Source organism: Ictidomys tridecemlineatus, chromosome 9 (assembly GCF_052094955.1).
Source record: "Ictidomys tridecemlineatus isolate mIctTri1 chromosome 9, mIctTri1.hap1, whole genome shotgun sequence".
Lineage (NCBI taxonomy): Eukaryota > Metazoa > Chordata > Mammalia > Rodentia > Sciuridae > Ictidomys > Ictidomys tridecemlineatus.
Genome location: NC_135485.1, coordinates 148013847 through 148038081, shown reverse-complemented (window position 1 = coordinate 148038081; position 24235 = coordinate 148013847). Strand labels below are relative to the sequence as shown.

At 54.4% G+C, this 24235-nt stretch overlaps 1 protein-coding gene across 3 annotated transcripts in view; it reads left to right on the top strand.

Moving 5' to 3' along the window:
• The window catches only part of Myoz2 (myozenin 2), a 43665-nt gene that overhangs the window by 2222 nt on the left and 17208 nt on the right, over nt 1–24235 (top strand). Inside the window, exons 1-4 of one of the 3 annotated variants that reach the window (XM_078022185.1) lie at nt 7776–7990; nt 9232–9401; nt 18003–18132; nt 21762–21945. In XM_078022185.1, the coding sequence (XP_077878311.1) occupies nt 7975–7990; nt 9232–9401; nt 18003–18132; nt 21762–21945 (500 nt within the window). In that variant the 5' untranslated portion in view covers nt 7776–7974. Of the gene's footprint in view, nt 1–7775; nt 7991–8917; nt 9058–9231; nt 9402–18002; nt 18133–21761; nt 21946–24235 lie in introns of those variants that run through there. The other 2 variants (XM_078022186.1, XM_005341339.5) reach the window with 2 other exon arrangements.

Sequence of the window (24235 nt, the reverse complement as noted above, 5' to 3'; positions counted from 1 at the left end):
CACCCCCTCTCCTCCGCGGCTCGCGGCTCTAGTGGGACGTCGAGGCAGGCCCTCCTGGCGGCTCCCTTTCCTCCACGGCTCGCGGCTCTCGAGGGATGTCACAGCGGCTGCCTCTGGAGGTGGCAGTGCTCTCCCTCTGAGGATGGAGAAGGGACACGTGAGCATCCTGGGGACTACGCCCTGAAGCCTCCAGAGACACGGAGGCAGCCCTCTGCGTGATCTCAGATAAAATGTGCCACCGTTTTGATCTTGATTATGAAACAAAGTGAGCCCAGTTGGACGGGACCATCCTCCACGAAAATGACAGGAGCAGGGTGTTTCCAGACCCCTTCCTCCTCCCCTGTGCAGCAGGATGTCGTTTTCGGTATTTTAAGTCGTTTTGCATTATTGTCACACGCCGGAGACACTCAGCCCCAGGAGGAGGACGAGCAGTAGCCATGGGCCAGCAAAGCCAGGGCCTCTAGACACTAGAGGGGAACTCCACGAGGGCCGCGTGGGGAGAGGCCAGAGCGGGAGGGAGGAGCAGCCTCAGGGCCTGCCGAGGCCGGTGCGAGTGCAGGGTGCAGGATGGCTGCTGAAAGGTGGACGGCTCCCCTTCCACCAGGACTGCACCAAGTCCAGCACAGTCCTCTCTGAGCTGGGGTCAGATTGTGTACATGGAGCAAATATGCCACACGCCCACAACAAGGGCTCTCAGGTGGCCCCTCCTCCTCATCGTGTCCTTGCTGTGTCTAAGGATGGCCACCGCCAGGATCCCCAAGGTGGCACTAGTGCCCAGGCCAGGCTGTGTGGCAGTGTTGCATGACAGATCCACAGAAGCCCCTGCATTTTTGCAAAGTGTTCTCAGCCGCAGCTGCTGGCATCTAGCAGGTGCTACTGCGGGAGACAGGAACACAAGAAGCATCTAGCCATTCTGCACAGGGGTCACTGGTGGATGCCAGAGCCCATCCTATCACCTGGAGTCCACGCCTAATTCCCAGGACCAGCCAAGGTCCTCCCCTCATTTCAACCTGAACGCTGAAAGCAGAGGGGAGCGGGGAAGATACAGGACAGGAAGCATGGCCTGACAGGAACGGACAGCACAGTGGGCAGAGGCAGGACGGACCTGGCAGCAGTGGTGACCGCGGATGGGAAGGAGTCGACCTACAGGCCCCGGGTGAGGCTGCAGAGGCTGCCTGAGTGCAGCCCGGGCTGCTGGGCAGCTCAGCGGGCTTCAGAGGCAGGAGGGCAGAGCTGGGCCTGCAGGCGCCCCACAGGGTCCCCGTCGGCCCTGTGGGTGTTGTCCTCCTCACTGGCAGCAGCTTTCCCGGCAGACAGACAAGAACTGGGCAGATTATTTTGGTAATTTCAGGAAGAGAGTTTGCTTTGTGGTCTGAAAACAGGAAGCCCTGTTCTAAATGCAGCGCTGCGGTGGACACGGAACCCAGGCTGGCTGCCCACCAGCCTCCCACTCCTCGGGGGAAGGCGGCCAGGAGAGCTCCCCTGAGCTCCATCCTCCCAGAGCCCGCCTCCTGAGTGGCTTGGCAGTCAGGCCTCAGCCACCCTCTCCACCATGCAAGGAGCCCGCAGTGTTGACCCAGGGCCCGGGGCCCTTTGGAAAATGGAGTCCAGGCTCAGGCTTCTGAGGAAAGACCCCCAGCAGCCTTTCTCTGCACGAGTGTCTTGGGAGAGTGAATCACACCAGGACGGCCTCACCTACCTGGGGTCAAAGGTGAAACGCTGGAGGGACAGAAGAGGAGTCTTCCTTTGTGGGGTTTACCTTTCCACATCAGCCTTCGCATAAAACCAAGAGCAGCCAGAGCCGGCAGCACACCCGGTATCTGAGCCTGGCCAAAGGTCATACCTGGTGGACTCAGGCTTCCCTGCATCAGACTTGACAGGGCACCCAGGACTGGTCCCAGAGGACCGGCCCAATCTGCTTTACAACAAAGCCCGAACTGCAGAGCCTCGTCCCAGCTGTTCTTTCCGGTCTTTCTCAGGCCTAATATCGTTCTGATACCGTTCTCTCTGATTCCGTTTGGATTCGGTCACAGTAGCTGATGGTTCTGTCTGTGTGATTCCACACATTGGCTACTCATTTCTTAAATGCTTAGGGGTTTATGCAGCACTAGTGTTTTCATGAACGGCAAATTTCCAAAGATTTTGTAAAATAGTCTGAAAAGTCAAATTAAGACAAAGATACATGAAATAGGAAAATAAAAAATCCAGGTGGGCTCTTAAATCTTTTTATCTAGAAGAAAATTGTCAGTAAATTTTATCAATTAGAATCTTATCAGCCATTATTCATAATCGTAGTCTAGACTGTGATTTTAATGTTATATATATTATATACTATGTTGTATTATGCACGATATATCTCTTCTTTCTTTCCTCTTCCTCCTTCCATCCTTCCTGCCTGCCTTCTTTCTTGTACCAGGGATTGAACTCAGGAACATTAACCACTGAGCCACATTCCCAGTCCTTTTTATGTTTTTATTTTGATACAGAGTCTCACTAAGTTGCTTAGGTCCTTGTAAAGTGGCTGAGGCTGGCTTTGAACTTGTGATCCTCCTGCCTCCTGAGTTGCTAACATTACTAGTGTGGCAACTGCGTCCAGCTGTATAATACATCCACCCGTCTTCCTGTGGACAGGCCCATCTCTGTGCCTCCATCAGGCCTCTGAACTAAGTCAGCACGCCCACAACTCAGCCGCCGGCCAGGGCTCGCCTCTGCTTTCCGATGTCAGGGCTGCTGAAGCCAGGCATCCATGGGGGCTGTTTGAAAGGTCTTTTGTCCTCCAGATAGCTGCAGGCCGACGTCAGTGTCAAGTGCAGATTGGGTCCACTGACCGACCTCAGTCTGACCACTGTGGCTGACATCAGCAGTGAAGCATGCTTGACCATATTATTCTCAATAGATGACCTAATGCCACAAACGCAACCTGAAAGGCACGAGGGCAGCATGAGTAGCCAGGTTGGAGCTGTAACTGACCAAGCAAAGACGAACACGCCTTCAGACCCCACACAGGGTGTCCATTTATGGGCAGACGAGGGCAGAACGTGGAATCTCTGTGCGTAGGAACAGCATGCCATACAGGAAGAGAGAGAGGCAAGGATCATCACCCACAGAGGCCTCGCCCCTGGGAGGGTGGGGCAGTGAGGGACAGGAGGGACAGACCTGGATCCCAGAACACAGTGACCCTGTCCCCTAAAGGTGGAGGAGTGACAGGAGGGACAGACCTGGATCCCAGCACACAGTGACCCTGTCCCCTGAAGGTGAAGGTGGAGGAGTGACAGGAGGGACAGACCTGGATCCCAGCACACAGTGACCCTGTCCCCTGAAGGTGAAGGTGAAGGAGTGACAGGAGGGACAGTCCTGGATCCCAGCACACAGTGGCCCTGTCCCCTGGAAGGTGAAGGTGGAGGAGTGACAGGAGGGACAGACCTGGATCCCAGCACACAGTGGCCCTGTCCCCTGAAGGTGAAGGTGGAGGAGTGACAGGAGGGACAGACCTGAATCCCAGCACACAGTGACCCTGTCCCCTAAAGGTGAAGGTGGAGGAGTGACAGGAGGGACAGACCTGGATCCCAGCACACAGTGGCCCTGTCCCCTGAAGGTGAAGGTGAAGGAGTGACAGGAGGGACAGACCTGGATCCCAGCACACAGTGACCCTGTCCCCTGAAGGTGAAGGTGGAGGAGGGACAGGAGGGACAGACCTGGATCCCAGCACACAGTGGCCCTGTCCCCTGAAGGTGAAGGTGGAGGAGTGACAGGAGGGACAGACCTGGATCCCAGCACACAGTGGCCCTGTCCCCTGAAGGTGAAGGTGGAGGAGTGACAGGAGGGACAGACCTGGATCCCAGCACACAGTGGCCCTGTCCCCTGAAGGTGAAGGTGAAGGAGTGACAGGAGGGACAGACCTGGATCCCAGCACACAGTGACCCTGTCCCCTGAAGGTGAAGGTGAAGGAGTGATAGGAGGGACAGTCCTGGATCCCAGCACACAGTGGCCCTGTCCCCTGAAGGTGAAGGTGAAGGAGTGACAGGAGGGACAGACCTGGATCCCAGCACACAGTGGCCCTGTCCCCTGGAAGGTGGAGGAGTGACAGGAGGGACAGACCTGGATCCCAGCACACAGTGGCCCTGTCCCCTGAAGGTGAAGGTGGAGGAGTGACAGGAGGGACAGACCTGGATCCCAGCACACAGTGACCCTGTCCCCTGAAGGTGAAGGTGGAGGAGTGACAGGAGGGACAGACCTGGATCCCAGCACACAGTGGCCCTGTCCCCTGGAAGGTGAAGGTGGAGGAGTGACAGGAGGGACAGACCTGGATCCCAGCACACAGTGGCCCTGTCCCCTGAAGGTGAAGGTGGAGGAGTGACAGGAGGGACAGACCTGGATCCCAGCACACAGTGGCCCTGTCCCCTGAAAGTGAAGGTGGAGGAGTGACAGGAGGGACAGACCTGGATCCCAGCACACAGTGGCCCTGTCCCCTGAAGGTGAAGGTGGAGGAGTGACAGGAGGGACAGACCTGGATCCCAGCACACAGTGGCCCTGTCCCCTGAAGGTGAAGGTGGAGGAGTGACAGGAGGGACAGACCTGGATCCCAGCACACAGTGGCCCTGTCCCCTGAAGGTGAAGGTGGAGGAGTGACAGGAGGGACAGACCTGGATCCCAGCACACAGTGGCCCTGTCCCCTGAAGGTGAAGGTGGAGGAGTGACAGGAGGGACAGGCCTGGATCCCAGCACACAGTGGCCCTGTCCCCTGAAGGTGAAGGTGAAGGTGGAGGAGTGACAGGAGGGACAGACCTGGATCCCAGCACACAGTGACCCTGTCCCCTGAAGGTGAAGGTGGAGGAGTGACAGGAGGGACAGACCTGGATCCCAGCACACAGTGACCCTGTCCCCTGAAGGTGAAGGTGGAGGAGTGACAGGAGGGACAGTCCTGGATCCCAGCACACAGTGACCCTGTCCCCTGAAGGTGAAGGTGAAGGTGGAGGAGTGACAGGAGGGACAGACCTGGATCCCAGTACACAGTGACCCTGTCCCCTGAAGGTGAAGGTGAAGGAGTGACAGGAGGGACAGTCCTGGATCCCAGCACACAGTGGCCCTGTCCCCTGAAGGTGAAGGTGGAGGAGTGACAGGAGGGACAGACCTGGATCCCCAGCACACAGTGGCCCTGTCCCCTGAAGGTGGAGGAGTGACAGGAGGGACAGACCTGGATCCCCAGCACACAGTGGCCCTGTCCCCTGAAGGTGGAGGAGTGACAGGAGGGACAGACCTGGATCCCCAGCACACAGTGGCCCTGTCCCCTGAAGGTGGAGGAGTGACAGGAGGGACAGACCTGGATCCCCAGCACACAGTGGCCCTGTCCCCTGAAGGTGAAGGTGGAGGAGTGACAGGAGGGACAGACCTGGATCCCCAGCACACAGTGGCCCTCCCGCAGTTGGAGAGTCACTTGTGTGACAGGGCAGCAGCCCCAGACCTTCCTGGCTCTGTGCCTCTGACTTTGGAGGAGTGAGAGGTCCCTCCCAGCCCATGGTGGTCCTAGATATCCATCTGGCTCCGTTCCAGATCCGTCTCCCAGGAAGGGAAAGGAGGAGAAGCCCCGCAGGTTGATTGTGTTGCTCCTCTTTCACTGTGTTGACTTATCATCCCCCCAGTGTTGATGGTGTGTCCAAGTCTGTGCTGTCGATCTGTGGCAGAAGACACCGTGATCTGTGCAGTGTGCAGATTCTGTGGTGTGAATACTCCTCGTGTCTAACTCAGCTGCCATCCGAGACGCAGCCCATGCAGATGTGGGTTCAGGGGACACTGGGTCACTCTGGTATCCTCTGCTGCAGAACAGCAGAGCAAACACCTGCTTCCCCAGGCAGATGCAATAGACGTAAGTCACCCCACGAGCTTCCCTCTTGGAAAAAGTGGCAGAAGAATCCTGAGATGCCACTGTTTATGACTGCTTGTTCTTTATTTTTAATATTTATTTTTTAGTTGAAGTTTCAGTACCTTTATTTTTTAAATTTATTTTTATGTGGTGTGAGGATTAAACCCAGGGCCTTGCACATGCCAGGCGAGCGCTCTACTGCTGAGCCATAGCCCCCGACTGCTTGTTCTTGATGGAATTTGTTTAATTGTTTTGCTCACATAATTTAATTTTGATGCCGCTGTGTCCACGGTGAGAGACACTGGCTCACAGATCCCTGGACCATCGTCCGTGGCCGCCTGCGATCCAGCACTGGTTCCACATGTTCTTGGCGTGACTCCTCCTTTCTGCCTCTTCTCCTCCCCGGTGCAGAGTTGTCACAGACACGGGCCTTGACGGTGGCTCCTTTCTCCAGGTGCCTCCCTGTGGCTCCCAGGGTACCTTTCCTCCCAGGGTAGCATGTGTGACACTGGCACACTGCCAGAGAGGAGTGACTTTCCTGTGGACTCCAAGGTGCAGGCCATGGGGGGAAATGGGATTTCAAATTCCTCTTCTGTCTGCTCCTCTTCCCCTTTGAGGACCCCCCTCCCTGGCCTCTGGGTCTCACCCCTGCTGGGACTCCAGCCTCAATCTGCATTTCAGACCTCAGTCAGTCAGTGGAGGAGCCAGGCAGAAACTGGGCCTGCTGAGCACGCAGCACAAGACCAGAGCCCTGGTGGCCCGGGGGAGGTCCCCAGAAGGTCCCCTGGCCCCGGGGTGGGCTTGGTGCCGAGCCTGGCCCCTCGTTCCACCAGGACTCGCCAGCGGAGCCTGCACAGTCTGATCCCCTCGGCAGGCAGAGCTGCCCTGGCACATCTGCCAGCAAAGCACCCTGCTGGCTCCTGTCCTCCCAGGTCCCCGCCCCCATCCACAGGGGCCCGGAGACTGCCTCCAGGGCAGGTGGTGGTGATCACCTAGGTCACAAGGTCCTCTTAGAAGCACTGGGCTGGTGGAAGAGGGAACTGATAGACACACCTCTGGCAAACTTATTCCACCCGGAACCACTCCCCTGCACTCTGTCCTTCACGTTGCTCCAATTGCCAGCATCAGGGGGTGGAGCCAGTGGAAGCAGGGACCTGCTCTGGCCTCTTGTGGAGGTCGGAGGCCCGGTGGGAGGAGGCAGGCCTGCCTGGGAGGACCGACTCAACCTCTGTGTCCCTGGCGGCTGCTTCTTGGAGTGCTGCCTAGTTTCTGAGAATATCCTCTTGGGAAGGTTTCTCAGGAAATTTTAATTTTGTTTAAAAGCATTATCATTTAAAAAATTTTTTTTTAGCTATAGATGGACACAATACCTTCATTTTATTTATTTATTTTTAATGTGGTTCTGAGGATCAAACCCAGTGCCTAACATGTGCCAGGCAAGAGCTCTGCCACTGAGCCACAACTCCAGCCCCCAAAGCCTAATTTGTAATAGGTGATCCCATGACAGCGTGCGTAGCTCTAGAAAAGGCTGGACTGGCAAAGCCTGGACTTTGGTTTTCCATATTAGTGTCCTGTTCTTTCTCTGCTAACTGGGTCCTTTTCAGACGCACTTGGAGACAGATTCCCCTTTCTCTTGGTTTTACGTCAAACTAATTCAGGAATACCATCTCTTTCCTTTTTTATTATATTTTTAATCTCAAGGACACTTGCTATTTTGATTCTAGAACTAAGATGTTGAAATGGCCCATTTCTGTAACACTGCCCAGTTTTTCAGGGGTTCTCAGACACTGAGCAGCTCCCGCGCTCTGCTGCACTGGCAGAGACTTCAGGGTGAGTGTGTGCTCCCTGTGGAGCTGGACGCTGGCCACACCCAGGAAGGGGTGGTAGCCTGGCTCTCCCACTTGGCCCTGCTCCTCTTCTGCAGGCTCTTCCTGCCCTCCCTTCTGTTTTCACTGTGAGAGGGGCTGGTTGCACAGGGCCAGGTGGGAGCTGGGGCCCCCTGCTTGGGCCGACTCCAGCTCAGGTCTCCTTGTGACTCTCGCAGTCTGCACACATCACAGGGAGGCAGCTCAGCCTCCTGATTTCAGAACAAAACTCTGGCTCTCCTGGTGGACATGGTGGCCGTGGCGGGTGAGGTCAGGGTCCCCTGGTGCGTTACTGAGAGAGGCCTTTGTCACAGTGCCCCGTTGCCTTGCTAAGTCCTCTTCCTCCTAGCCCTGGGCTGGTGCGAAGGCTCTCTGATCTCAGCTGCAGGGCCCAGGTGGTTGGGGCTAGAAAAACACAGAGAATCCGCCCTGCCCCTCCCGGGTCCCGCCCGGCACAGCTGCCTCCCCTCCGGGCTTCATGGTGGGTAGTGCTTGGCCTGCCACACCTCAGCTGTCAGTAGGCCTCCCAGATGGGCTGGGAAAGGAGCCTCTACCTTCCCAGAAGTAGAAGTCCTAATATTATTATGACTCTCATAACCGGTGGAGCGCTCCCCAGTGGGATCTCAAAACATAAAGTAGCTTTTGCAAAGCAAAATGGGGCAAATCTAATAAATAAGTCTGTTGTCTCACCCTAAGCACTGCCGGAGACCTCCGAATCAAGGTCTCTGTGTCTCACCATCTAACAACGTCGCTTCAACAAAATGACTTTTCTTCCTATGCCTTTAGTAGCAGCCTGCAGTTGGCTGTGCGGAACTGTGCTCCCGACTCAAGAAGCAGGTGGAAGAGTTCAATGTCTTTGGTTGTAGGAAAAGCTTATTAGAGCTGGGACTGACACTCTTTACTCAGGACACAGCCCTACCCCCTAGCGATACTGAGGACACAGCACTAAGACCTAGAGAGCTCAGACCATAGAGGGATTCTGTGTCATGGGAACGTGCAAGGCAGGGACAACTGCAGAGGAGACTCCGGGGAGGAGCTCCCAGAGGTGACCGGGAGCTGCTCTGGGAGCCTCCAGTGGGCTGGGCACGGCTCGAGCTGGCACAGAAACGCAGGGGGGCGGGGAGAAAAACGGCCTGTTAGGACAGCTGTGAAGGGCACTGTCAGAGCACCCCATATGACAAGGCCACACTGTGCCCGCAGCAAGGGCAGCACGCTCTGCTCCACCCACTCTGCTGGCCAGCCCCACACCAGGGCTTGCAGGAAGCCTCCCGTTCCCTTCTCATGTCAACCCTTTGAGAACTCAGCATCACTGTTTGTTAGCCACACTTCAAGGTGAGAAAGCTAGTGTCACATCCGGACTCCTGCAGGTAGCCAGGAGCGGGCAGGGTTTCCCCAGGGCTGCCATGGCAGAGCCGCACCTGGGTCCCGGCAGCAGCAGGCGTGGCTCTAGAGCCCAGAGCAGGGAACTGCCTGCAGGTTTTCATGCATGTGCACCTTGTGTTGCAGATGCAGGCAGCATGGACCTGGGCAAGAAGGTCAGCGTCCCCAGAGACATCATGGTGGAGGAGTTATCCCACCTCGGCAATCGCGGCGCCAGGCTGTTTAAGATGCGTCAGAGAAGGTCTGACAAGTACACGTTTGAGAACTTCCAGTACGAAACTAAAGTACAGAGAAACGTAGGTATAACTGGCGCTGCTGTCTAAACCAGCGGGCCACGTGTGCCTGCCTCACCAGACTCCCAAACAGGTTGCTCTACATACTTTCTTCCAGTTGGACCTGTGGGACGTTGTGTTTTATGGCAATGAATACCTTAGGTGGAGAGACAAAAGAAGCATTATGTATGGTGTGAGCCAGCTTGGGTTCAATAGGGACATTGTGACCTGCAGACTTGGCACCAGGAGCTTGTTTCTTTCGGCAAAGCCAGGGTGAGGGAGTGGGGAGGAGCAGGGCTAAAAGTTTCCAGGGTCTTATCGCCACCAGTTGAATGTTTGGGATGCAAACACATCCCAAGCACACAGTGATCCCCAAAGCGAGGACAAGCACAGTCTGGCCAAATGCCCTACCCCTGCCCCCAAGACTCTGGGAGCCACCGACCCAGGGCTACTCTCAGCACTTGTCCACACCCTGTAGGGAAGCTTGGTGCCAGTCAGTGACAAAACCACAGCCGACACAACTCTAGACAAAGGTTTGCCCAGCTGAAAGCTGATAGCAAATTAACTAATGCAGCCCTGCCTTACCTATTGTGGCGACACTATCGTCCCCAACACGCCATTAGAGCAATTGCTGAGGAAGGAACTCTCAACTACCAGGCACAAAGAGTCAGAGAAACCCTGGGAGGGACAGTGGGGACCACAACAAATGTGCTCCATGGCTAGGTCTCCTGGAGCTGGGGGTCTGCAGTCTACCTGCAGGCTTACCTGGACACCACCTGTGCTAGGTCTCCTGGAGCTGGGGGTCTGCAGTCTACCTGCAGGCTTACCTGGACACCACCTGTGCTAGGTCTCCTGGAGCTGGGGGTCTGCAGTCTACCTGCAGGCTTACCTGGACACCACCTGTGCTAGGTCTCCTGGAGCTGGGGGTCTGCAGTCTACCTGCAGGCTTACCTGGACACTACCTGTGCTAGGTCTCCTGGAGCTGGGGGTCTGCTGTCTACCTGCAGGCTTACCTGGACACCACCTGTGCTAGGTCTCCTGGAGCTGGGGGTCTGCTGTCTACCTGCAGGCTTACCTGGACACCATCTGTGCTAGGTCTCCTGGAGTTGGGGGTCTGCTGTCTACCTGCAGGCTTACCTGGACACCACCTGTGCTAGGTCTCCTGGAGCTGGGGGTCTGCTGTCTACCTGCAGGCTTACCTGGACACCACCTGTGCTAGGTCTCCTGGAGCTGGGGGTCTGCAGTCTACCTGCAGGCTTACCTGGACACCACCTGTGCTAGGTCTCCTGGAGCTGGGGGTCTGCAGTCTACCTGCAGGCTTACCTGGACACTACCTGTGCTAGGTCTCCTGGAGCTGGGGGTCTGCTGTCTACCTGCAGGCTTACCTGGACACCACCTGTGCTAGGTCTCCTGGAGCTGGGGGTCTGCTGTCTACCTGCAGGCTTACCTGGACACCACCTGTGCTAGGTCTCCTGGAGTTGGGGGTCTGCTGTCTACCTGCAGGCTTACCTGGACACCACCTGTGCTAGGTCTCCTCCTGGAGCTGGGGGTCTGCTGTCTACCTGCAGGCTTACCTGGACACCACCTGTGCTAGGTCTCCTGGAGCTGGGGGTCTGCTGTCTACCTGCAGGCTTACCTGGACACCACCTGTGCTAGGTCTCCTGGAGCTGGGGGTCTGATGTCTACCTGCAGGCTTACCTGGACACCACCTGTGCTAGGTCTCCTCCTGGAGCTGGGGGTCTGCTGTCTACCTGCAGGCTTACCTGGACACCACCTGTGCTAGGTCTCCTGGAGCTGGGGGTCTGCTGTCTACCTGCAGGCTTACCTGGACACCACCTGTGCTAGGTCTCCTGGAGCTGGGGGTCTGCAGTCTACCTGCAGGCTTACCTGGACACTACCTGTGCTAGGTCTCCTGGAGCTGGGGGTCTGCTGTCTACCTGCAGGCTTACCTGGACACCACCTGTGCTAGGTCTCCTGGAGCTGGGGGTCTGCAGTCTACCTGCAGGCTTACCTGGACACCACCTGTGCTAGGTCTCCTGGAGCTGGGGGTCTGCAGTCTACCTGCAGGCTTACCTGGACACTACCTGTGCTAGGTCTCCTGGAGCTGGGGGTCTGCTGTCTACCTGCAGGCTTACCTGGACACCACCTGTGCTAGGTCTCCTGGAGCTGGGGGTCTGCTGTCTACCTGCAGGCTTACCTGGACACCACCTGTGCTAGGTCTCCTGGAGTTGGGGGTCTGCTGTCTACCTGCAGGCTTACCTGGACACCACCTGTGCTAGGTCTCCTCCTGGAGCTGGGGGTCTGCTGTCTACCTGCAGGCTTACCTGGACACCACCTGTGCTAGGTCTCCTGGAGCTGGGGGTCTGCTGTCTACCTGCAGGCTTACCTGGACACCACCTGTGCTAGGTCTCCTGGAGTTGGGGGTCTGCTGTCTACCTGCAGGCTTACCTGGACACCACCTGTGCTAGGTCTCCTCCTGGAGCTGGGGGTCTGCTGTCTACCTGCAGGCTTACCTGGACACCACCTGTGCTAGGTCTCCTGGAGCTGGGGGTCTGCTGTCTACCTGCAGGCTTACCTGGACACCACCTGTGCTAGGTCTCCTGGAGCTGGGGGTCTGCAGTCTACCTGCAGGCTTACCTGGACACTACCTGTGCTAGGTCTCCTGGAGCTGGGGGTCTGCTGTCTACCTGCAGGCTTACCTGGACACCACCTGTGCTAGGTCTCCTGGAGCTGGGGGTCTGCTGTCTACCTGCAGGCTTACCTGGACACCACCTGTGCTAGGTCTCCTGGAGCTGGGGGTCTGCTGTCTACCTGCAGGCTTACCTGGACACCACCTGTGCTAGGTCTCCTGGAGCTGGGGGTCTGCTGTCTACCTGCAGGCTTACCTGGACACCACCTGTACTAAGTCACCTGGAGATGGAAGGACTGCAGTCTACCTGAAGACTTAACCTGGACACCACCTGTGCTAAGTCACCTGGAGATGGAAGGACTGCAGTCTACCTGAAGACTTAACCTGGACGCTTCCTGTGCTAGTCTCCTTCCAGAGTTGGGAAGGTTTTGGTGTCCACCTGCAGATTTATGAATGCTCCCACCTGCCTTTCCAGCAGGTTGTGGATGGATGGCCACTTGTTTTGAGCAGACTGATCTACTAGGTTCTTCTACCAGAATTACTAAAACAAATAAAGAATGCAATATCTATACCCATAAACCACATCTCATCAATTCCTCGAGTTTCTCTTCACTTTGCTATGCTTATTAATAGTCAGTGTCGAGAAAACACTTTAAATTAGAAATTTAATTTACCCAGGGGTGAGCTCAGTGGTAGAGCATGGATGAGGCCTGCGTTCAATCCCCAGCACAGCACAGAAACACAATGATGACGAGATGCTTTTCACATGAATGAGCACTCTTCAACAAGCCTGGATTCAGCCCAACTTGGTTGTGAGTTCCAGTGGACTTCAAGTCATGCCCAACTGCAGCATACCAGTTGTGAAGGACCACTTTCCACTGGATGGGCTGACAGAGCCACGTGACGCCACGTCCACTGTGACAATGCACAGTGTTCTCCCGTCAGAAAGTGCCCGAGCTCACACCGTGAGAGCTGAAGAGGGACCCCCATCCCACCCTAGAGCCTGGTTGGTAGTCGCATGGAACATCTTGAAAAATCGCCTGCACATTAGGCATCTAGAGAAGGAACAGCGCCCGTCTGCTTAACTTCCTCCTGATCTCCACGGACGGTGTGCCGACTACAGGTCTGGAGGAAGTGCCACGGGACAGGAAAGTGCCCTCTGGGCCCATGTACTCTGGTCACCAGCATCTGCATTGGCTCCGGGCCAGTGTTCTGGACACCCAAAAATCCGGACACGCTGTGAGAGATCATCGCTCTTCCTAGAAAACTGGGCATTGTTGGATACAACGGCCCCAACGAGGCTGAAATAAGCCACCAAATGCTGGTAAATAACTCCACAGTAAGCAGCCAAAAGTCCCTTTGCACTGAATTGAGGAACCCACTTAAAGTCTGATGAGAGGGACTCTCTCTAGGAATGAGAGAGTGTCATTTGGGAAGCTCTGAAGCCTTAAGGCCAGCTCCCAGGGCTCAGCCTGGCCTGCAGCCAGGCAGCCCTCCTGCCTCTGCCACCGGCCTGTGACCTGCAGTGAATTTGAAGTTTCTTTGCCTTTCTGGATTTGTTCCCTCATCTGTAAAATATGGCGGGGACTCAACGGCTCCCTAAGGTGCCTTCTGACAGGAACAATGCGCGGTCTCTGATCTTGCGTGAGACCTGTGGGTTCCCTCAACCACTGCGACAGACCCCAGCCACTTCCCAGGTGAGTGTTCCTCAGGTGCAGTGGTGATGCCACGGGAGGCCGACAGCCGTGTCCCTCCAGACCAAGCTCCACTTATCCGTTGACACTGTGGCCAACATCTACAGAGCACCTGCTCCGTTCCAGGTACTATGTGGGGAGTTCAAGCACAGATAGACAGCTGGGCACAGTGGCCCAGACCTGGGATCCCTGCGGCTCGGGAGGCTGAGGCAGGAGGATTACAAGTTCAAGGAAAGTCTCAGCAACTTAGCAAGGACCTAGGCAACTTAGCAAGACCCTGTATCAAAATAAAAATATAAAAAGGTTTGAGGGTGTGGCTCAGAGGTCAAGTACCCTGGGGTTCAATCCCCCTTACAAAAGTAATGATACTAATTAATTAATTAAACAAAGTAAACACAGCTTCCATCTAGTAAGGAAAAAACCAAGAACCACTGACAGAAAGTAACTGTGAGCTTGCGATGGGGTCCTTGAACCATCTTTGCATGTCACATATGTCAGTCTAATGTAACAACCACTTTGGGAACACACTTTGTGCTTCCCTTGAGCTATAGTATTGTCAAAACTATGACCTAATTATCACCCTGTGACCCTGTTTTAGTATGACGTTCAGGACCTCACACTGTTGAAGATCTAAATCAACTCCTTCACAATCGATTCTATTCATTCAAACAGCAAATATTATTTTAAAACAAAAAGCATGAATTCAGCTTTGAGCTTACGCTCCTACTGAGGGCCACTGGCAAATTCAAACCGCATTCACTTTCTGGGATACAATAATAAATACAGGAAATGTGTGTTCGTGAAAAGAAGTGGAGAAACACCGCAGGCTGCCGAAGCCCGTTCTGAACTGCCTTACTTCTTGGAATAAGGCACAGGAAGAACACGAGGAGAACAGCACCAGGCCACGAGACAGAGGGTGAGTCAGACGAAGACCTTCCCTCTGTTTCCGACATCTCCAGATCTCCAGGACTCTTGAGAAATGCTGGCACACCCTGAGAAGTCATTTTGAAATGAGACGATGCTACATAGACTGGGATTCTGAATATATATTTATTTTGTTCAAAAAATGACTTCTATGTATTTGGCACAAAGTACAGAACACACCCCAAAGAATCCCACTTTTTCCCAGTGATATTTTAACAGACACCATGTCACATTTTAAGTCACGTGCTTATGCTGGATGTGGTAACACGCGCCTGTAATCCCAGGACTCAGGAAGCTGAGGCAGGAGGGTTGCAAGTTCCAGGCCAACCTCAGCAACTTAGCAAGATCCTGTGTCAAAATAGAAAATAAAAAGGGCTGGGGTGTGGCTCTGTGGTGAAGCATCCTGGGTTCAGTACCCAGTGCCAAAAACAAACCTTACAAGTTTGTGACCTATAAGACGCACTTCCAGCTTTAAATTGTCCACGGTCAGCTTACCTAAGATATAGAGAGATGCATTTTCCCGTGTCCGGCTCTTGTGCAGGGAACCACAGACGACCTGGAACGCTGCAGTGTGAGGCCGGGGCTAGCTGACCTCAGAGGCTCTCCCTTGGGTGTAGCAGTGGCAGTGGGTCCAGGCATATCCTGATAACAGGGGGCTGATGGGGAAAGGAGAGTGACTTCCTGTCCACTGTCAGTCCCCGGGGAGGGGAGAAGGTCAGTCCTGTACCCTAGGAGACCACTGGTGGTCAGAGAAGGCGCTCACCTCCCCACTGTGCAGTGGAGTGTCCTGTGTTCACCTCAGCTGCGCTTTTATTTAAAAGTTGGCATGAACTTTCCACTTTAATGGGTATTATAGATTCAGAAGTTAAAAAAAAAAAACTAGTCAATTAAGCTGAACACCCAGGATCTAAACTCAAACTGCAGAGCGTTGTGTGTATGTGTGTCTGGACAGTGCTTTGCCTTTAGCAATTGATTATCAAAGTCGTGTTTCAGCGAAACTTTATCATAGAACAAAGGAAAAATCATGACTGGGCTCTGTGAGATTCAAACCAGACTGTGGACCAGTTGGGGACCCAGTGTGACACAGGTGACACAGATGCAGGAACAAAACGCAGCTGACAAGAACAGGAAGGAACAGGAGAGGGCCGCAGATGTGGCCGCTGTGCTGAGACGGTGTGGAGTGGCCTGGGGGTGAGGATGGTCAGACGGAAGGCGGAACTTGGGGCGTGGGATGACTGGGAAGAGGTGGGAGGAAGCAGCTGGGAAGCAGGGGCGTCTGCAGGCAGGGAGCAGACCCAGGAGGGTGCTGCAGACCGCCAGGGTCTGCCGCCTTTCACTGGTCGCCAGCAGGGAGCAGCCTGTAGGAAAGACTCGGGCCACACTCAGAGGCTCCTGGCCCAGGCCCCTGGGGAAACAGCTCCTGGGACTCAGATGGGAGGCAGGTGACCAAGTGACAAGAGTGTGAGCTAAGGGAGCGTGCAGGTGACCCCAGAAGAGCCTGAGTGGCAGGGACAGGTAGGTGAACCCAGAGGAAGAGTGTGTTTAAACAGCCCCCCGGGACACGTGGGGCATGATTTGCTCATTACATTTCCAGCAAACACTCCACGCAGGGCCCTGAACAGCGCAAGCGAATGGGTGAACCCTGTTCCCAGGGGACCAGGAGTGATGAGCGAAACACACCCAGACCTACACGGCGGAGTTCGGGGAATGACCGGGAGTGCGGGAGGACAGACCTGGGAGGCTGCAGGGACAGAGTGACCGACCTGGGGATGCACAGGGGGTGCACGGAGCCACGGGGAATCCTTCCAGGTGACCGGCACCTGGGAGTTCTCAGCAGGAGGACTGGTGGACGCTCCAGAACTGATGGCGATGAGACCCGATGGGCAGGTCTGAGTGCCAGGCCAGCTTGGCTCTCTTCAGTGCCCGTGTGAGGGTTGGTGGAGTGAGGCGGGTGCAAGTGGGTGTGCAGGGCTGAAGCACTGCAGACGCTCACAGGGTCGATGTTTTGCTGTGTAAATCAGCCTCGGCAGCGACAGCTAGGTCCTGCCTCCTGGAACTGAAGTCCTCTTGCTCAATGGTGCTCTTCTTGGAAGTGTGTGGTTCTAGAACAGGCAAGAGTGAGTCGCAGGATCCGTGTGACACCAAGGTGACCGTTCACGACCATCTCATCTTATACCAACTCTGCTCCAAGCCAGAGCTAAGCAGCTCGCAAGAGGTGGAGCAGAACCTCTGGTGTCTTCCTTTGTTGGTTGGTGCGCGACAGTTGCATGTGGTGGTGGGAGGTGTGGTGACATGTGGGCATGTGCACAACACTCACAAGGGGGCACTCTATGGATTATCTATTGATCTCCATTACTGATGGGAAACCAGGCCTCTGGACACTGTGGAGGTGAACCTGGACGCAGGCACTGGAGCACGCAGGCCAGGACACCTTTCCTTCCCTCCCCATGGACCAGGCCAGGAGCCTAGTTTATGGCCTTTGTGGTATTTGAATTTTAGGACAAAACAGATTTTTATTAATAAATTTTTGTAAGGGTAAATAAGTATGAAAATGTAAAGGCATATTTGTCACAAAATCTGATAGATTTAGAAATGAAAAGCATTAGTAAATGTTTTCTACACATTTCACAGAGGACAAAGGTCAGGGTTAGTCTCTGCCATGCTCTTCACTACATCTTTCTTTCTGAACTTGATCTTAGGCACCTCTTTTCAAAATACATGTTTTTCAGACATAATCAAGAAAATACTTTGTTAAAAGGGTAAGTCCCAGCTGTACTTCTGAGTACATAATCTATTAGAGGTTCTACTTTTCTCTTTTTAAATGCAAAGTTTTAAGGTAGTAGATCATTGCTGTAGAAGAAATACAAATTGTAATACCAAAATAATTCATTTAAAACCTGAGACAACCATCTCTTTTAAGTGTTTTATTTTCTAAAAGTTTTCCCTCTGTAAATTCATGCATTTATAGTGTGACTGTTCCTTCTGTTGGTGGGGTGAGGACTTGGTATGTGCAACTACTATTCAAATTTCATATTAAACTTTAAATTTTTACATAGTAAAGAATCCAAAGCCCAGCTACAAAATGCAAGGGTAATATAAGAGACCCTAAGCCCAGTATTTGGCCAGAGAGCTCCACATCATTCAGCTAGTGCCCATCAGGAATCACGGCCACTGGCCTCCCAGGAAGGCTCGACCTGGACTTGAGTGATGGACGTGAAGCCCAGGGGCAGACCTGGCGCACAGCAGGGCTTGTTACAGGCAGGTCTGGGTCGGGCACAGGAGAATGCTCAGGAGCAATGGCCTGGGTAAAGCTCCGCCGTGCGGGGAGGGGGACCCGCGTTTGAGCGTTCTCAACAGACTCTCCTTTTATCAACGCAGCACAGCCTTGCTATGCAGAACGGAAAGCTGGACGGGAGCATCCTGGAGGGGGGCTCCCAGCAGGCCCCCCTGACGCCTCCCAACACCCCGGATCCGCGGAGCCCTCCCAACCCAGAGAGCCTCGCTCCAGGTAACTGACCTCAGGGCCGGAACGGTGGAACTGCCTGCCTGAGGCCAGACCCAGGCCTGAGGAGCCTTCGTGAAAACGCATCAGCTGTTCTCATTAGACACCTGCTTGTGGGTGAGTTAGCGTAAGTGTGCACACTCGGAACTAAAGGGATGGTGCGATACGGCTAGGGGCCTCGGGCAGCCCCCCAAGGGCTCCTCTGTGTCCCTGCCCTTGGAAGAGGCAGACCCTATTCTTCTAGTACCTATGATTTAGAATCACCACTAGATACTGCGTAGGAGACCTTCCAGAAAAATCCAGTACTGCCTATTGAGAGAGGAACTCCCAATATTTCCTCAAGAGTGATGAACAAAATGGATTCTTAAAATTTTAGATAATTTTATTTTGAAGTTAGCAATGCCTGTCATTTCTCACAAAATAAACAGTAGATTTAGCAAAAGCGGTTAGAGAATTTTTCTCAAAGGGTTCCAATAGAGTAGTATTTTTGCAAATACATAAGTGAACCAACTGTAAGACATTAAACCTTATCCAAATGCACATGGAACCTCAGCCTGCTGAGCTGGGCCTGCCTGCGCCATTCTTAGGAACGCAGTGAGGACTTCCCAGCAGGCCAGCCAGGCACAGGGCCAGGGCTGGGTTCCTAACCAGCACCCTGATCAGCCTCAGCAGCCACTTTTCACCCCACATTGCAGCAGAAGAGCTTTGGCCTACTGCTTTCCAGTGTTTGGAGTGGTTTTTTTTTTTTTCCTTGTTTATTTGTTTGTTTGTTGAATGGGAAAGGGAGTAGACGGGATGGGGGAGGGGACAGTTCATCTGCCATCACCTGGGGCTCTTGGCACTTAGGACGTTGATTATAAGGTCATCACTCTATAGGATGCGATGCATCGCAGAGTGGATAGAGTTGGGCCCCACCCCCAAGGCCACTGCAGCAGACCTTGGGGACAGGGGCACACATCCATAATGCATGCAGTCTGCACAAAGGTCCCCACTGTGTGTGCATCCCACTACCATCAGGAACGGGTCACATGTACACGTGGACACAGGCCAAGGACAGGAATTGAAAGTGCAAGTTCCTGTAGCTACTTAAAGCTAAGTATCCACTTATTAAACTCTAGAAAGCGTCTGTGAAAACCGAGCAGGGAGAGGGCGAGTTCAGAGGGTCTGGGGGGTTGGTTACGAAGCAGGAATACGAGAGGCTGACTCGTTGGCTGGTGAGTTGAAATCGCAACTTCAGGAAGCAAACTATAGCTTAATCCAACTCAGAAAAGTAGTTTTTATTGGTTAACAACTATGCATCCAAAAGCCAATGTTTCTCAATCAATAGAGTATTATAATGCCACGATACTGTAGAGCTAAAATGTCTTTATTTGAAATCAATTATATTAGAAATGTGCTTTAAAAACAAATAAGAAACATTTCATATACACACATATATATGTATATATATGCATATGTGCATGAATATACACATGTACATAAATGTTTATATATACATGCACACACATATGTAGTACTGCTGAATTGTCACATTACTGAGACGTTAGGCGTATGCACATTTCCTATAAATAATTTAGCATGCCAAAAATGAAAAAGTTATTAATTGTCCCTATAAAAAAAACCTGGAAAATCCTGGATGTTCAAAAATGGGAAAATATTACATAATTGTGGTCCCTTAATTCAGTAGGTCATTAGGAAGCCCTGACAATGAGTATGAGCCTGAGGTAGACATCTCCAGAAGTGTCTGCACACAGTCGGAGGGAAATGGAACTCAAGGTGACTGTACACTGGGGTCACAGTCACAGGATCGCTGCTAACAGGGGACAAGGTGTGCAGAAGTCCAGCACGGGGCGGGCGGGGTCTGCGAGGAAGGCCCAGGCCTCATAAACCTAATGCTCCACCTCACAGGCCCACCCTCAGGTGACCCAGGAAGGGAGGACACAGCGTTGAGGTGGTGGCCAGTGAAGACAGGGAGGAAACAGGGGTGGCCACAGAGGAGAGGTGACCTCAGCCAGACCCCAGATAGGAGCGTTCACGTGACAAGAATTAGGCAGGACCTTCCAGGGGGGCACAACGGACCCAAGGGATGGCAGAGGGCTGCAGCGCAGGGGCGTGCGAGGAGGAGAGAGCGGCAGCAGACCAGGTGGTAGGCAGGAAGCGGGAGGCTCAGGCCTGGGGTTTGGAGGGCACCGAGGCAGCTGGGTGAGGTGGCCTGCAGAGAGAGGGCCAAGAGCGGAGCAGCAGTGTGAAGGTTGTCCCAAGAGCCCTGGCAAGAAACGGATGGCCTGAGCAGGGCAGCAGGACAGGAAGTGGACAGGAGAGGGAAAGTCACTCACTGTTCTGTCCACAGACTACGGCATAAGGTCTGCCTGGGTGTTTGCTGGACACGCGTGGGCTGTACCTGAGCCTTACCGAAGCCAGGGGGCTGGGGTCAGAGCCAGTTACCGGCATCGCACTTACTTATTTATTGTGGTGCTGGGACGGAACCCAGGCCTCCTGCGTGCCAGGCAAGCGCCCTGCCCTGGGCTGCACCTGCACCCCACCTACATTCTAAACAGCGCCCAGGTGATTCATAAGTGCAAATCAGTCGAGGGCCACTGCTTTTGTGCAGTTGGTAGTGATCTGCCGAGGATGAGGATGTTCAGGGTGACACTGACGCATCGTCTGCGGACAGTACTGACATTTTGTCTGATGACGGATCTAGAAATGGCTGCCTGGGGTCCACACCCATGGTCAGGTCAGGGCACCATGAAACATTCATTTGGAGAAACAGAGCAGCTTGGAGATCAAAAGCAAAGCTGGAATCGTCCATCTGAGGGTCAATAAAGGCCATGAGTGTAGATGGACTCCTTCAGACAGCGTGGATATCTGAGGAGGAGCTCTGGGAGCCACCAAGCCTCGGGGGGAGGGGGGCTGGAGCCTTCCCGGGTGGCCCCTCACAGGCGATGCCGAGGGCGGTACCTGCCAAAGAAAGGTGAGCAGAGGAGCCTGCTGTCTCAGAGCGAGGGAACATGGAGCCAAGCAAGACACCTCAGAGCTCGGGAGGAGCCCCGGGAAGCCCGCAGCAGAGCCACCAGCTGCGGAGGCAGAACCTGAGGGCAGGGCTGGGTGGGGCAGGTGCAGACCCAAGGGCCAGCTGAGCCCAGGAGGCAGGTGTGCCCTCGGTGGCCTCACAGTGGCTTGGAGGTTCTGAAACGGTACTTGCAGAACACTTGTAGCTCTGGGGAGGCATGAGTGAGGGTGGTGAAGGCCAGACACAGAACAGGGGTGAGACCCTGGAGAACCCAGGTAGAGAAGGGACGGGTGCCCAGGGGTGAGGAGAGGGGTCCACCTTCCTGCAGCTTCTGCACTGCCCAGGTGCGAGACCAGTCACCTCCAGGGTCCACTGGGGGAGGAGGGACTTCTGTCCTCACTGCACTTCCCTAGACCCCACTTTTAAATATTGGTAGGGTCTAAGGTCCACTGCAAGTTGATGGAAGGGGCACAGCTCCAATAGCCTAGCGCATCAGACTGCTGCTCTCCGAGGCACCACGAGAGGACAACCTGCCTTAGTTCACCGGGGCATGGAAAGTCGCAGGGGAGGCCCAGCAGGGGCTGAGCCCTGGGCGCCATCTGCTTGTGCTTGCTCTTCCCAGGCTATTCTGGACCACTGAAGGAGATCCCTCCTGAGAGGTTCAACACCACGGCCGTGCCCAAGTACTACCAGTCTCCCTGGGAGCAGGCCATTGGCAGCGACCCTGAGCTGCTGGAGGCACTACACCCCAAATTCTTCCAGCCCGAGGGCAAGGCGCAGCTGCAGGACTACAGGAGCTTTAACAGGTAAGCCTGGGCCCAGCACAGTGGGCACACCAGACACCGAGACCTCGCCATCACACCACCCGGGTCTCTGGGAAAAAGGGCCTTTGTATTAAGAAGAGAATCCATGGAGAATATGGATGTCTTCTAAGGTCAGTAAGAAAAGGAAGGAAATGATTCTGGAATTTGCCTTGTTAGAAATCAAGATCACCATTCACACTGTAAAAATGTCATTTTATTAACAGATTGGTGGTAGTTTACATGTTGTTTCAAATGACAATGCTGTTGAATTTTCAGAAATACCTCGTGGGGTTGGGAGAGTTCCCAGGTAACTGCAGGCTCCAATTGATTTTCTTGCAGGGTTTAGGCCAGGTGAAAGGTCACCCATAAACCTAACGGCCCAGGATTGCAGCACACGCACAAACCAAAACCAGTGCTGCGGGGACACGTCCCTTCTGTAGGAGCGGTGTGCATAATGGTGACCGTTTTCCGTGGTTTTTTCCTCGTAATTCCCATGAGACGGAGGATATTTGAATTGTTACAATCCAGTCTTTGGTCACATGACATTCACCTTAGAGTAAGCTACCTCTGACACTCCAACTCACCCCACAAGAAAAGCCAGCATGTAAGCTGCACCCACGGCACGCTCACGAGGTGCTAGGAGCTCCAGGCTGTGCACTGCTCCCACCTAGCAAAGCAGACCACCTCTGCAGTAAAGGCTTGCTGGGAGGGAGAATGTGCCACAGGTAGGACTTCCTTTCCAGCCGCAGGAGAACGTCATAAAACAACTAGAAACGTTGTGCAAAAATTTTTAAATGATTGAAAGGCTATCAGGAAACAGGGTCTGGAATACCGAGGACCTGGAGGACAGTAAGTGCAGACGGGAACCACAGGCCCTGGAGGACTGTGGGTAACATCCTGGAGGACAGGAAGTGCAGACATGAACCCGGCCCTGGAGGACAGGAAGTGCAGATGTGAACCCCAGGCCCTGGAGGACTGCTGGGTAACATCCTAGAGGACAGGAAGTGCAGACATGGACCCTAAGCCCTGGAGGACGGTGGGTATCTTGGAGGTCAGGAAGTGCAGATGTGAATCTCAGGCCCTGGAGGACTGTGGGTAACATCCTAGAGGACAGAACGCTCAGAAATGAGCCCCAAGCCCTGGAGGACTGTGGGTAACATCTTGGAGGACAGGAAGCTCAGATGTGAACCCAAGGCCCTGGAGAACTGTGGGTAACATCCTGGATGACAGGAAGTGAGACATGAACCCAGGCCCTGGAGGACTGTGGGTAACATCCTGGAGGACAGGAAGTACAACTGTGAACCCCAGGCCCTGGAGGACTGCGGGTAACATCCTGGAGGACAGGAAGTACAGATGTGAACCCCAGGCCCTGGAGGACTGTGGGTAACATCCTGGAGGACAGGAAGTACAACTGTGAACCCCAGGCCCTGGAGGACTGTGGGTAACATCCTGGAGGACAGGAAGTACAGATGTGAACCCCAGGCCCTGGAGGACTGTGGGTAACATCCTGGAGGACAGGAAGTACAGATGTGAACCCAGGCCCTGGAGGACTGTGGGTAACATCCTGGAGGACAGGAAGCTCAGATGTGAACCCAAGGCCCTGGAGGACTGTGGGTAACATCCTGGAGGACAGGAAGTGAGACATGAACCCAGGCCCTGGAGAACTGTGGGTAACATCCTGGAGGACAGGAAGTACAGATGTGAACCCCAAGTCCTGGAGAACTGTGGGTAACATCCTAGATGACAGGAAGTACAGATGTGAACCCCAGGCCCTGGAGGACTGTGGGTAACATCCTAGAGGACAGGAAGTACAACTGTGAACCCCAGGCCCTGGAGGACTGTGGGTAACATCCTAGAGGACAGGAAGTACAGATGTGAACCCCAGGCCCTGGAGGACTGTGGGTAACATCCTGGAGGACAGGAAGTACAGATGTGAACCCCAGGCCCTGGAGCACTGTGGGTAACATCCTGGAGGACAGGAAGTACAGATGTGAACCCCAGGTCCTGGAGCACTGTGGGTAACATCCTGGAGGACAGGAAGTACAGATGTGAACCCCAGGCCCTGGAGGACTGTGGGTAACATCCTAGAGGACAGGAAGTACAGATGTGAACCCCAGGCCCTGGAGGACTCTGGGTAACATCCTGGGTACCAACAGAGCACACCTTCCACATCATCCTTCTGGGGCTGCACGTCCTGCTGGAAGCCCTGCAGGTCCCTCACCCTGGAGGGGAGGCCCCAGAGCCAGGACTGAGGCTGCCCTGCACACCCCCAGGCTGGCCCTGGTCCTCCTCT